Source organism: Drosophila teissieri, chromosome 2L (assembly GCF_016746235.2).
Source record: "Drosophila teissieri strain GT53w chromosome 2L, Prin_Dtei_1.1, whole genome shotgun sequence".
NCBI classification, from domain to species: domain Eukaryota; kingdom Metazoa; phylum Arthropoda; class Insecta; order Diptera; family Drosophilidae; genus Drosophila; species Drosophila teissieri.
Window position 1 is genome coordinate 625,675 of NC_053029.1, and position 14,175 is coordinate 639,849.

Sequence of the window (14,175 nt, forward strand, 5' to 3'; positions counted from 1 at the left end):
CTGTGTGCGAATTGATTGGAGGCGAAGCCATCAAAGTGCCCATCGAAGCTGCTAACAGGCTGACCGCTGCCGCCCCGTTTGCCGCCCAGCTCCCATTTTCCTGCCCCATTGGCAGGTGGCATTGGATCAGTATCTCCATCTCCCATTACTGGAGTGGCAGGTGTGAAAGCTGCTCGCCGGGTCTTCCCACTTATCATCGAAAGTTTCCCAACCAGAGTTAAACGACTTGCTGGCATCTTTGTTTGACTTTTGGCGAGTTTGCGTTTTATTTTCGGTTCTCAATAAGTTAGTTTAGGTTTAACATTAGAATTAATCGTTGGAGGAATGACACTTAACTTTCGTCTAGTATGGTATGCTTGCTTATTTATCAATACGCTTTATGGAGATTTGTATATAGATGCAATAAACTTTGGACTTGGACACAGGACACGAAACAAATACCACAAAATGCATTCACGCTCTAGTTTGATACAATACATTCGCGCACATACTTACTCACATAGATTTAGGTGACTGTACAATTTTACTAAATATAATTAAGATATTTTCTAGGCCTGTTTTATCAACTTACAACCTAGTAACAAAAGGTGTTCGAAAAGGGGTTTCTGTCTATTTACAAAACAAAACATATGAGCTGGCGCCAATGTCGCAAAGCTCTTTGAACTATTTAATCCAGTTTAAGTAGTCAGTCGTATACAAATTCAATAAATAGATGGGGGTGTAGCTCTCTAAACTAGTTTAGGCATAAGTTTCCCTTTAATTTACACAACATACACTTAAATCACTTCTTAACCCATATATACACCCGGTGCCACGCCCCTTTTAGGCCACTTCCAGATCGGAGGACTCGTCGGCGTCGCTGTACCCATTGGGATCGCTCTTGATGTGCACTAGTTGCGCGGAATAGTGATCGGATCCGGGGCACTTTACGGGCACGGTGCCGTTTCCGGTGGTGCTGGCGGTGCCGCTGTTGTTGTTGGTGGTGCCGTTGGTGGTGCTGCCGCATTGCTCCTCCTGCAGCTTCCGCAGCCGCTCCTGCTCCTCGCGCTTCTGCTTGCGCCACTTGGCCCGCCGGTTCTTGAACCACACCTGGAACAAAGGAGAAACGGTCCATTAATATAAGTGAATCAATTCGTACTTCGCTATGATTATTACACCTTATCACACTCATTCAACTTTACGTGCGCCCCGCTGATTTTCATAAAAACGAATCCTGTTTCCCTGCGCTAAGACTCCAGGTTCAGTGGGTGGGAGGATGGGGTGCTACCTAGGTTACTTTGAGCGCGGGGCTTCAAAAACACTTTCATCCGTTTTGCTGGGGAGTTCGCTACTCTGGCTGCGATTTCCGCTCATAAATAATTTAAGCATTTTTTGCCTTGTCCGCCTCTCCTTTTTTGCACTTCTAAGACTTCTATTTCTCAATTTGGCGGTTATCTTTCGGCCAGTTACCACGAACGGCAATCCTCCCACTCGCTTTCCTCCTTTTTCCGGGCTTAATGAGATGACTTATTGTAATTGTAATTAATTGGGAATCCGCAGAGGGTGGGTTTTCAAAAAGCAAAAGAAACACTTTATGATTTGGGGCGGCAAATGCTTATTATGGGTTGGGAAAACCATCGGTGCAAAATGACTACCTAATAGCAAATATAAACTAATATGTAAATATTAAACTATTATGTAAATCAGCCAAGAACGTTGGCTATATCTTGAAACAGCTGAGAGGATAAGTCAGGTAATGCCCATTTTCATTTTCCTTGCTGGATCCACTCTGCATTTTTTCTTTAATTAGGCTTTGGCCACGCCCATTCCCCCCGTGAACTCGTTGGATGCCGCATCCCGCTTTTAACCCCATATTTAACCCCTTGGCAGCCTGGCCTCGACCCCTGCTACTTAGTTAATTAAAACAAAAGGCGGCTGTGAAGTGACTCAGGGGTTAAACATCATCAGGAGGATATCTCCGCCTGGGAAGGGGAAGCTATCATTCCGACGAGAAGGAGGAGGAGGAGCGGGAATCCCTTATGTAATCACCCTCGTGGACAGTGAACCCATCTGCCTTGTCATTAGCCCCCAAAGCTACCCCAAAAACCCATTCCCATTCCCTTTCCCGTTCCCTTTCTCCTCCTCGGAGGGCGGAGTCTTTCCTCTCTTTCTCTGCGTTCTCCCAGCGATTCTCTATTTGCCCAATCCGAGTGCAATGGTGAATTTGCAACCCCTATGTGTTTATTTGTCCGTCTGTTTTTTGATTATTTGCTGAATAAATACTGGGGAAACTCTGGGCGAGAACTCGCAGCGAACTGGCTGGCAGGAAAAAGTTTAATTAGAACAATTAGGCAGCGGTGGAGAAGTTGATTTTGCACACTGTTATCATTTGGGGAGAAAGTTGAGTTTTCTCTGGGTTTCCGGAAATGTTTATGCAGCAAATCGACTGAATTTGTTGAAATAACAGAGGAGGCGAAAGCGGAAACGGAAGTGGCAGTGGAAAACGGGGAAATGACAGGAAAATGCGCTAAACTTATAAGGCGAGGGGATTTCCGCCTCCAGGAAATTCATATCTGAGCTCATTTAAGTTTGCATTAAATTCGAGTACATTTTTGCAGCTGTTTGCTCGGGATTTTACTTTTTGTTTCACCTTGGAAACCTTTGAACTTTCGCAGTTGGCAACGCGATGGAAGTTCTCGCCAAATGTCAGTTTAAATTTCCATTTATTTTTCGTTTTCGGGCTAATTAGATTTTAGACTACTACCACGCTGACCTAATATTTTGCATATTTATTTTCATAATTTTCATAATTTTATGAGCTTAAGTTATTAAAACAACAGAACAACACACAGAACAACGCGTTGCGTTTTTCAAAATCGCGGCAATGAATATGTGAATTACTCAGCTTAATTATGTCAACACACAAACTAACACGATAATTACCTATGCAACAGTTTTAATCCACAAATTCTAAAACAAAAAAATCACCATCAAGCCGCGGGCGCAAAAAATCTGTGGCGATTTTTACCGCCTGATTGCGTTTTTTCGTCGTTTCCGCTCATTAAATTTTCATATTTTAATTAAATGTTCGCCAGCGAACCGCATTGAACCCTAATCCTGCGGAACTACCAAATCCGGAGTTTGGCCGCCGTGTGTGTGCGCCGGAAAAAACGCGCTCGCTCTGCTAATCCCGTAATTTGTACGGCCAACAGAGTTCCGTTCCGTTCAAGCCCAATTCAACTGCCCTCCCCTCCCCTCCCCTAGCATTTAAAATCTGACTAACGCACAACAATTTGGCCATAACCGCGGGCGCGTTTTTTGCCGCGTCTCGCCGGCTGGCACGCTCGCAAAAATCGCAGTGAAAATTTGGAGAAATTAAATAAACAAAGGCGCAAAAAGTGATGATCCAGGGGGAGAGGGGGGTCCGTATGGTGCCCGATTTTCCATGTTGTTCTATGGCCCAAGAACAAGCCGACAAAATGGCGAAAATAGCTGCGGGAATGGTTGTACCTACGCAGAGTATAGAGATAGGATAGCGTAGTTTTCGGTGTCTAAAGTCTGTCGCACCAATTCTTTCAGTGTATGGGCAATGCATTTTTTTAGGGACGGAAAGTGCACAACTTGACATGCATTGGCTCGCGCCTTGGAGTCGATAGATCTCCGGAACCACTGGCCACTGCAAATATTGCCACAGATTTTTCATCCAAAAGCGCATAAATCGCTGATACCGCAGAAAAGTCGGGGGGCGGCGGAAAGTCGAGGGGCAAAAAGGCCGACGAGCGGCACACATTCGAAACGTGCATGAAATCCATTGAACAAACATGCCCACGGCAGTTGATTTTTAATTAACTACAAAAGCGCTTTACGCTCCAGACCCCTCTCCCCCACCCGCCCCCTCGGTTTTCCCCCTGGGAAATTCAGAAATTCAAGGGGCGGAGCGGGGCGGGGCGATGCGGGGCAGTGGGCAGACTGACCACCATGATGTGTGTGTTATTTTTGGGTTTTCGGCCAGTCTGCTGACTGCGTGGCTGGATTACCATGGAATGTTTCCGAAAATGCAGTCCATAGTTGCACTGCTATGATAACTTTGCGCTTCGATAATCGCTGCACCTGCTCGTTCGAACTTTTCCCCCACCCCCTAATTTTGCCGTGTTTTTCCAGACCCGGAAAATGTGTCCCGGCAAAAGCCAAAAAACATTGAAAGCGCCAGGCTGCCAAAAAATAAGAACAGCATCACATTTTTGGCTGGCTCCAGGAAAGGCTAAAGGCAGTCAGGGGTTAAGATGGGGAGTGCGGCCGGAAAGGGGGGAGTGTTGGGCGGTGGAAAGCTCAAAATGGCGGCTGCCTTTCGCCAGTCACTCTAATTAGTGAAAATTGGCAGCACAAGTCGGTTGGAAACTTCGTCACCAAAATGGGTGGCGCTACCTGCAGCCCAATTACCATAGAACCTTTTTTGGGGAATTGACGCTGTTTTCGTCGTGTTGTTGGATTAAAATCGCGCACCCATGAAAATTGCTCGTTACGCACGTTCCCACTCCCTATTTCGTTCAGTGTATTGTGGGGTTAAGGAACTGCATGCGCTCGTATTAAAGAGCTGAACTAAGGCAGCCGAATATGAAACAAAAAAGTGTTTAAACTATGTAAAAAACTCCAATTAGGTTTAAAGCAGATCGCGTTAGTGCCAAATGAAAGTACTGAAAATAGTGTTGGAAACGTCGCCAAGTGCAGCGGGATGGGTCAAAGAAGATGAAGAAGTAAGAGAAGAGGAAGAGACAAAGTTGCAAGGAGTGCAGATTAACAAGTGCATTTTTGTGGTTTAAAAATGAAGAACTAGTTTATAATTATTTAAAAGAACTTCGGGAGTTCTTCTTCGTGTTGTGCACTTAACTTGTATGCGCCAAAAAGGAATAAGAGATCGAATCGAAAACCTTTCCTCGCCGGCAATTGGAAAGAGTCCGTGTGAAAGTTGTTCTTAAGTGAAAAGTGTTTCTGTCGTTTAAAACACGGCAAGTTTAAGTAAATTTATGATAAAAGTGTTTTCTAAGGTGTAAGGTCAACAAATCTGCTACTAAGTGCATTAAATCCTATAAGAAAAATGGTTTAAGGGGTGAAAAGCAACCCGCTTGCATGTATGTATGTATGTAAGTGCGACTTGCCAATTTGCGTGCACGTCGTACATACAAACATACATATATGCATATGACGGCCATTTTTGTTTTTGCACCTTACTGTGTTTTTGTGTTTTATTTTCTCATTTTTTTTAAAGTGATTTTGTGTGAGTGATTTTTTTAGTGCTTTTTTTAATCATTTTTTTAAGTGAAAAAGTGATTTTCTGTGAGTGGTTTAGTGAGTTAGTGATTTCAAAAAAGGTAAAAATGCCTTTATCAAATTACATCTGCAAAGCGGTTAACCGTAATATTACTGAGAGAAAATGCAAAGAAGAAAACGAAAGAAGAACCGCAAAAAGAAAATGGGTGAGTGAAACTGTTATTAGCGTTTTTATGATGGGGATTATAAGAAAAGCGAGCACTTTTAAATTACTCTGAATAAGACATTCAAACGGTGTTAATAAAAAGTCTGTCATTTGACCTCATCAAAATTAATGTATTTTTACCCTCAAAACGGCATTTAAATGAAACATGTTTTGTAAAATTCTTTTTTTTACTGCTAATCGCCGCCACGGACGACCTTTTAAGAGCTTAGTGAGAAGTGCACCTGTCGCGGCACCTTTCACCACCCACTGCGTTTTTTGTGTAAATTTATGCAGCTTCGGGGGCAATTTCCTCCCCCAGCGATAATATTTGTCTACGGTTACACGCTTCGACAGCCAAAACTGTAAAGCAAACATGGGAAAAGCGTCTGCTCCCCTCGGAAAAAGCCCGCCCCTCCAATCTTTCCATTTTCCATGGCTCGAGGATATAAACGCACTTTGCTGCCCGAGAATTCTCGGGGGATAGCTGAAAATTCGCATCCCGAGACTCAAGTGTTTGAATAATGGAAAATTATGAAAAATTATAACAACAGCATTTACGGCGAGTGTGGGGTGTGAGATTTGTGGGCGGAAAGGTTGTTGAGTGGCTCACCCAGTGGGTGGTGGATGGTGGATTGTGAGTGGTGGGTGGTTTGTGACCTCGGGTTAAATTAACGGAAATCTGCTGATTCCAGCTCATTGCCGTTTTTAATTCAATTTCGAAGCTAAACAAGCATTGGCGAAGGGAAAGGGATGTGTTTATTGTGTCTAAGGAGAGACAACAATAATAATAATAGTTATCATACAGAAGCCATACTTTAGTTAATAGCCAACGCAGGTGGCCACGAAATAGAAAAACCCGATCCCTTTACAAGCTGAGGCCTCTCAATTGTGCAACTTCAAAGCGGCAACGCTTGAGATGCCGGATGATCCTCGAAAGAAAGGCAGTAGGGTGACAAGCCCTTTTCAATTCCTGGCCAAAACAAAACGACAGTGAGAGAAAACAGCAGCCACAACAGAGATCAGTTCACAATGGAGTGATGGGAGTGATGAGTGGGCACATTCTTCTCCGTTCTCCACTCTCTATAAGTCTGGGCCTGGGAAGGGGTAACATCAATATTTGTAGAGTTGAGCGATCGAAAGGAGAGAGGAGCACAAATTATGCCAAGCTGATGATTACTAATTTCTTGGCGACGACCGAAGGCAAATATTTGAAATGCCCTCCAGGCATTCCTCCTCTACATCCCCAGCCTCTAGCTACATCCCTCTCTATCTGGCTGATCGGAGAACGAAATCACCTCGATCACTTGAGCTGCGGGATTAGGCGTATTTGACTTGCACGCACCACAGAAGCCAAGGCGAAAAAAGAGAGGCAGACGGACAAAGAACGGGTTTGTTTGCTCTACAGGTAGAGCTACTGTTTTGCGGTCCAATCCCATACAATCCCATACAAACCAATCCGATCCAATCCGGTCCGAGAAGAAGCCACTGGACCCTCGCCTCGAGTGGCTAAATAAAAATAATAATTGTAAATTATGAAGTCAAAATAAGCAGATCATTTAAACGAACGAGCTCTGGATGGGAACTGAATAATCAGGAGACGTTGGCTCAGAGCTTTGGAGAATGAAATATGAGAACTTTTGGAATGCACATAACCTGACTGTATCCAAGCCTTACTAATAATCTAGCTTAGTTGCCATCCATGGCTATTGAGCCCCCTTTGCTTAGCCAATTGATCACCGATCAAACGGACTCTTTTCAGCTAGAGCATCGCTTGTGTAGGCTTCGAATTTGTTCACTTTTTTCAGTGGTTTTCTCTTTTGTTATTGCTGCTGTTTGTCTTAGGCAAGATTTTCAATAATTATTGCCACTTATGGAGCAGCTGGGGTCTTAGAGACTGTCCCGCAATCGGGGGGCTCGGAGGCCTCGAGTGGCAGCTCTTGGCATGCAAATATGCTAAACAGTAGCAGTCACAAAAGCCGGGGTTCCGAGTTGGAAGCCAGAGCTCAAGTTGATTATGCTGCTTAAGTCAATGACGAGCGATGACTGAGCACAAGATTTACTTGGGGATTGGTAGTGCTGCCGTCTCTTTCCTCATCCACTTTGCTTGTCAGAGACAAGTTTGAAGTCTCTTTTTGTGTGTTGTATGTTAATTAGTCGCCCCCGTGAGCCAGCAGATTCGACTCCGCCGAATTCCAATTAGTTAAAGAGTTGGGAAATCTTTCCCCACCTCGGCTTTTCATTTGCTTTTCTATGGTAGAACTCCCGCCTGACAACTCCCGCCTCGCAACTAACAACCTGCATTCTAATCCGCTTAGGATTCCAATGCTCGCCGCGGGTCAAATTTGTCGCCTAATCAAAGAGCGGGCGTCAATTCGCCTGCGGGTTGAGTAACGCCACGCTGCTCATTATCCTAAATGGTTAGTAATGTTAATGTGTAAGTTGTCTTAAGCTCAAGGCTAAACATAAGCCAAAACCCTTCGAGTGTCAACAAATGTCGCACTTGTCCGCCTTCCTGCGCTGCGAAAGGTGAGGGTGAGATGGGGTTGGATGGGTTATAGATTAAACATTTGACCGGTTGACAAACATATTGCCAGGGAAACGAAAACTAAGGGGTTCCGGAACTCGGGGCCCGTAGCCCGTAGCCCGGAAAGCGTGGGTAATCCTCATCAAAGACGCGAAATAGCCACCCATCAATGCACCAAAAATGTGAACAAATTAAATTGTCAACTTTTGTCGTCACTTTCTTCCTTGGTGACCTCTCAATTTGTTTGTTTGCTGTTGGGTTTCCTCGACACTAATGGACTTTGAATCACAATTGCCGATGTCAAAGGGATGGTTCATCCCCCGGGGTGGGATTTACAAGGGCGCAGAAGGCGGAATCCCTGCATATTTACATTACCAATGATACGATTCAGGGGCAACCACCAAGCAAATAACCATCACCATCCGTTTAAACATGCGGTTGTATCCCGAGTCCCATTACCCAAATTAAGTGAATCATTGGGATTGGCATTGTTTTGCTTTCGCCGGCGAAGAAGCCCCTCAAAATGTACGCCGCTGACAACTAAATAAACAAGGAGAAGTTCTCAGAGGGAGAATCGGTGGAGAGAATAGAGATTGCGATGCAGATGCCAGAGATTCAGATTCGGAATCTGATTCTGGTTAAGTGGAGAAGAGCGGGGGTGTAGCACTCAATTGGTTTCACGCGGCGAATTAAAACGAGCGTGAAATTAGAGCCAAATAGAAGAAAAGACTGCTTGACAGGGAGTGTGGGAGGATGTTAGGAAGAACACAGTGATCAAAAGCTAAAACCATGCATTGAATGTTTTTGGGGTGATAAAGCTGGTTACAGATATCATTTTTAAAGGTCTCTAAAATTATGCATTAAACTTGAACTTTTAGACCCCTTTATAAACACCATATTAAAAGAAATTAAAACTTTGAAGCTTTAAACTCACCTCAACTCTTTCCTCTTTGAGATCCACCTTAAGAGCAAGTTGCTCTCTGAGCACCACATCTGGGTAGTGGGTTTTGTCGAAGGTGGCCTCCAGTTGCTCCAACTGCTCCTCCGTGAAGATGGTGCGATGGCGACGCTTCCTCTTCGGCGGAGGTCCATGACCCAGATGACTGAGGTGGTGCGGTCCGTGGTGGTGGGCGCCCAGATGTGGGTGGTGCGGGTGCCCATGGGGGTGGTGCGGGTGGTGTCCGTGACCCGACAATCCAGCGGCTGCTCCACTCACATGCGCCTGCATCTGAGCAGCAGCCACATGCGCCACCGCAGCGGCGTGCATGTAGTTTGGATAGAAGTTGGGGTACGCCACTGCAGGAAAAACAAAAGGAAAATTCATTATTCCCCGGTTGTAATAACAGCCATATCATCATCATATAACTGCAGGAAGAGGAACAGGGAAAAGAGTGTGAGTGGAATGTTCCTGGGTAAATCCTTAAAAATGCGCATAACGAAACGCGCAAAATAAAACTGCCGCCATTTTGCTTACAGCTGACGCAAAACGAGTAGCAGTTCAAAAATATAGAACTATTCTCCTTTTTAGCAAATTAAGTACTTGAAAACCCTGTGCACATCTTTACGAAGGATGTTACAATCATATTTATGTAGATAACATATCAAAAAAACGGATCTATTCCTTTGACCCCAGCTGTAGGCGTATGTGAGGCTTCCGTTTCCGGTTGCAGCAAGCTGCGGAAAAAAGTTGCGCCCAGGTTTTTAATATTCATGTCCTGCGGGGGAGCCTTTGAATGAATTTAAGCGTTATTCTGCATAAATCTGCGCCTGAGATCCACGCTCGAATCAACACAAGACCCGAGCCCATCTTAAAGCCACCCCAGCATTCCGAATTACCCTGGCTTTCCGAACAAAGCTAAGACTTATAGCCCAATGCAAATCCTCTCACCGCAAAATCGAAGGAAAATGGAATGGAAATGCGGAATCATCTTTTACGGATCATTGCCTAATTATGAATAATGCCATTCAGGACTCGCTTGCGAATGTGAGTTGTTCGGTTGAGTGGGTGAGGATGAGGATGTCAGGATTGGAGTGGTTGAGTGGGTGAATGGATGATTCCTGACTGCATGAGTAAGTTGCCTTGAGGTGCTTTCGGATTGTGGCAACATGAAATAAGGTACTTATGTTTAATGTTTAAAAATCTATATCAACTTAAAAGAGTTCTGAAGAAGCAGCCTTTGAATCGGTTTTTACTTAAGTTGTTTTCATAAAGGGGGCATATCATTTCAGCTAGGAAAAGGGGATATATTTAGGCTTACCCAGGAAGTCTGAGGGAGAGGCGGCAAAACCACTCGCCGCTGCAGCCGCCAAGTGACCCAGATGCAGGCCAGGATGCTGCAGCATGGCAGGAACCCTCTGCGGTCGGATGGGACTGGCGGCTGCACTAGAACTAGAGTTGGAGTTTGGCGAGGCGGGGGACTCGGCGCCACTTCTCTTCAGACCCAAACTGATGCCATTGGAGGTCAGTCCATTTTGGTTGCTATTGCTGCTGATGTGGTTGCCTTGGCTTGGCGCGGATCCTCCACCTTGTTGACGAGACCCCAAAATGCTGTCAATGGTGAAGAGAGACGCGGCTGCGGCTCCTCCTCTTCTTTCCTCTTCCAGGATGGTGACACCCGACTGGCTGCCATCATCGGAGGACGGAGTTTGACTTTGGGACTGCTGGTGCTGGGCGTGCTGCTGCTGGAGGACCGACTGCAACCGCTGGCCCAAGTAGCCGCATTGCTGGGAGTTCAGGAGCATGGCGGTGGTCAGGTGATAGGCGGCCGTGTTGCCCGGAGATCGTGAGATCTGCCTTGGAGGCTGCTGCTGCTCGCCGAGATCGCTGGGCGACCTTTTGAGGGTGTAACCCGCCGGCGGGGAATTCGTCTCGACCATTTGTGCCAGCATAGATCCAGCCGGAGGGGGCGTAGGCGGCGGGGAGGGGCTGGGCGTACTCACGACGGTGATCTTGAACTTGGCCTTCGAGGGCGGTATGTCGGGCGTGGTGCTGGGAGTGGTGGTGGTGGTGCCTCCACCGCCTCCTCCAGGGGTCCACAGTGAGGAGAGAATTTTGAAGAAGTCTATGAAACTTTCGAGTAGGAAAATGCCTCTTTCCCACTGCTGTTTTGAGAAGCGGCACTTTTGAAGCACAGAGCGCTTTTAAATTTTTTATTATCCACTAACCGGCACTGGTGAGAATATAAAGTCTACGTTTTTCTTTCACTGGATTGAATAAGACGCTGGTGTGATTTGATCGATGCCAAGTCCACTAAACCGCACTAGAAACACGCACTGCAATCGCGTCGTGATGATAATTTATTATTTCCACAGGTTTTCAGCCACCGGGAACCCTTCTTGTCCGCTCGAGCTGCGAAAGTGTTGTGAGAGCGTTCCGCCCGACAAGTTGTCGATTGAGTAGTCGTTAGGCCAGTTCCTCGACAGATATAGATACACGCTCTCAGATGCTAGATACAAACTCACATCTGCTCTCTCGTTAAGCGGACATTTTTCGACTTTGGCCAATGAAATCGGGGTGAAGCCACGCCCTCAACGCTACCATATTGCTTGGCAATGCTCTCTGGCTTCGGACGTCTCTCTCTCTATCCTCCCTCCCTTTCTTGCTTTCACTCTGTATCTCCTTCTCTCGCTCTTGCTGGTGGTGGATGATGGTGGGCCCCCATCTTGCAGTGTTCCAGGTTGAAGGTTGGCAGGAGGTCCAGGATAAAGATGGCGCTACGGAGATAATGTCCCATTCAGCAGCGCCTCCCTTTCCCCCCAATTCACACCCATGCTTTCAGATATTTTTTGTATTTTGTATTTTTCCGCTCTCTACTTACTTTCTTTGGCCACTGACAGTTATTTATACAGATAAAGTCATCACTGACAGACCCCGCGGCCCCCACAGAAAGAGATAGCTGTCGTGGGAGCGAAAGAGAAGGGAAGCGGGTGCGCAGGAGATGGCAACAGAAGCTCTCTCGCTTTCACTCAGAGTGTGTAGCAGGGGGTAGCATAAAAAGGTTGATGGAAATTATGGGTGGCAAAAAGCCTGACGCTCTCTTCTCGCGTCCAGGGGATTCTGATACTCCACTGCCTCTGCCGGCGCCGTATCTTAAGAAGATAATGACTAAATTAATGCTTTTATGTTTCTGGCAACACATAAACATCATTATGCGCTCAATCCGCCCACGGAGAAGCGCTGCTTCTTGCTCTTTCTGCCTTTTCCAGCGTTATCTTTATCATCTCCGTTCTTGCAGATGTAAGGCCTTCAGAAGGGTTGAGGTGAACGCTTTATATAGAAAGGAGCACGCTACTATACATAAAGATGAAGTTTACGCTGGAGGGAGACTTGGGAGCGCTCATTCAATAATCTACGGCACTTTGGTGACCCTGCCGCTATTGTTTTACCTCGTGTGTGTGCATATGAAAATATTTTAATCTAAAGTTTCCACATCAAACATGCCCAAGTGCAAAATCCCCAATGGCCGCCAGGGTTCCCCTGATATGCTCCCCCTCTCGAATGCAGGAAAACAAAAGCTAAGCTACGACTAATGATAAATGCAACTCTGCAAACCACACCCACAATCACAAATGGAAATCCAGCCAGGAAAAGCAAATGAACCGAAAAGTCCTTACAATGTCACCTATATGGGGGTGAGAGATGGGGAGCACTTGGCGAAATACTTTCCAAGTGTTTGAATACTATATTGCCTGGATCCATGAAAGATTCGGAGTTTCTGAAAAATGGTCAGCATAAGTTGGCATACTCTCACTTTAAATAGAATAAAACTGCCTAATTAAATTCTTAATAACAGCGGGAAACTAAATAGGAAACCAGGTTATTCAATTGCACCCGATTTGCTCTGTGTACTAAGAAGCACTAAGAGGGTTCCAGGGAGGGAAGCTTACATAAATGCAGATGTTTCAGTGTGTGTTGGGGGTATATGTGTTCAACTGATTACGGGGGAGCGGAAGAAGAGGAGCGGTCCTGTCACATGCCGTAAAAGGATGAAAGGATGACGGCTGATGACGTCGAATGTGGCCAAATGCTTTTAGAAATTATTGAATAATTAAGCAGGCCAAGGACCGCAGGACCAGGATATTTCTGGTCCTCTTTTCCCCCCGCATCTCTGTGGTTTTCTGGGCCTGGGCTTCGCTATTTGCCTTTACACTGAAGTTCTTACATGGCCAAAAACTCCCGACGGGAAAACCGATGATGACGATGGAGTAAATACAAAGGAAAAATTGAGTTGCGAAAGGAAAAAAGAGGAGGAAGCTCTGGGAGTGCGCTTCTCGCTAAGCTCAAAAGATGTGTCGCACTTTTTTCTATTATTTTCCTCACTGAATTTGTTTTACTTGGTTTCTCTCATGGAACTTTTTGTTGCCTTTTCTACCTACCCTGACCTCTGACCTGATTTCTTTCCCCACTTGCTGTGCACTTTCTGTTTTAGTTCGCAGATTGAATTTTAAATAAAAAATTAAATTAACTTGTCTAAGTATTGTATTTGGCTGAGTACCACTACCCCTTCGATTGGCTGTGCGAAAAAGTTCAATTGGCAAAGGACTAAGCAAACATTGTGGAATAAAAGGTTTTTCTACTTTTCCATTTGAGCGCCAGGGAAAAAGCGGGAAAAACAATGTGGAAAAAACCATCATCATCTTCAACTTTTTCTTGGCTCCCTCCCGATGATGATGATGATTTTTATTTCGATTTTCTGTTGCCATTTCTCTTTCAACGCCCACGGCCACATTTTCCAGTTGTGCAAAATTAGAAAAGTTTTCTCTGCTCTCTCTTTCTCTCCCTTTCTCCGTGATTGTTTCCCAGAAGCGGTAAAACCAGCAGAGATGGAAAATGGGGGTAGGGGGCGTGTGCTTTGCGTATTTGTCTTGTTAAAAATTTAAGCGAATTTCCTCGAGAAGCCAAATCGAAATCAGCAGCAGAATCCGCACCAGAATCGGAATCAGATTCTTCGGATTCAGCAGCCAAATCCCGTGCTGAGGATTTGCAATTGAGGCTGAGTCGCCTGCTGCCGACATTGATATGGTAATGAAGCTTCGACGTCGCTATCGGGCTCTAATCCCCGCCAGCAGCAGCAACCCCTGGATATGTCTCTATATGGTCACACCGGTTTTGCTCAGCAGTCAATTAAATGTTTAATCCAAATATCGTTTTATGCGTCGCGCAGTTGATCCGGTCGAAGGTTTTTTCAGCGGATCCCAG

At 45.6% G+C, this 14,175-nt stretch overlaps 1 protein-coding gene across 1 annotated transcript; it reads right to left on the reverse strand.

Moving 5' to 3' along the window:
* Positions 1 to 822: 822 nt before the first annotated feature.
* On the reverse strand, positions 823 to 11,463 carry LOC122626553 (homeobox protein goosecoid). The gene is made up of 4 exons (XM_043806849.1): positions 11,439 to 11,463; positions 10,235 to 11,038; positions 8,911 to 9,272; positions 823 to 1,089 (listed from the first exon to the last, which is right to left on the reverse strand). Exons 2-4 carry the CDS (start codon positions 10,863 to 10,865, stop codon positions 823 to 825), a joined length of 1,260 nt encoding a protein of 419 aa, XP_043662784.1. The 5' UTR covers positions 10,866 to 11,038; positions 11,439 to 11,463.
* Between the last annotated feature and the right edge of the window lie 2,712 nt (positions 11,464 to 14,175).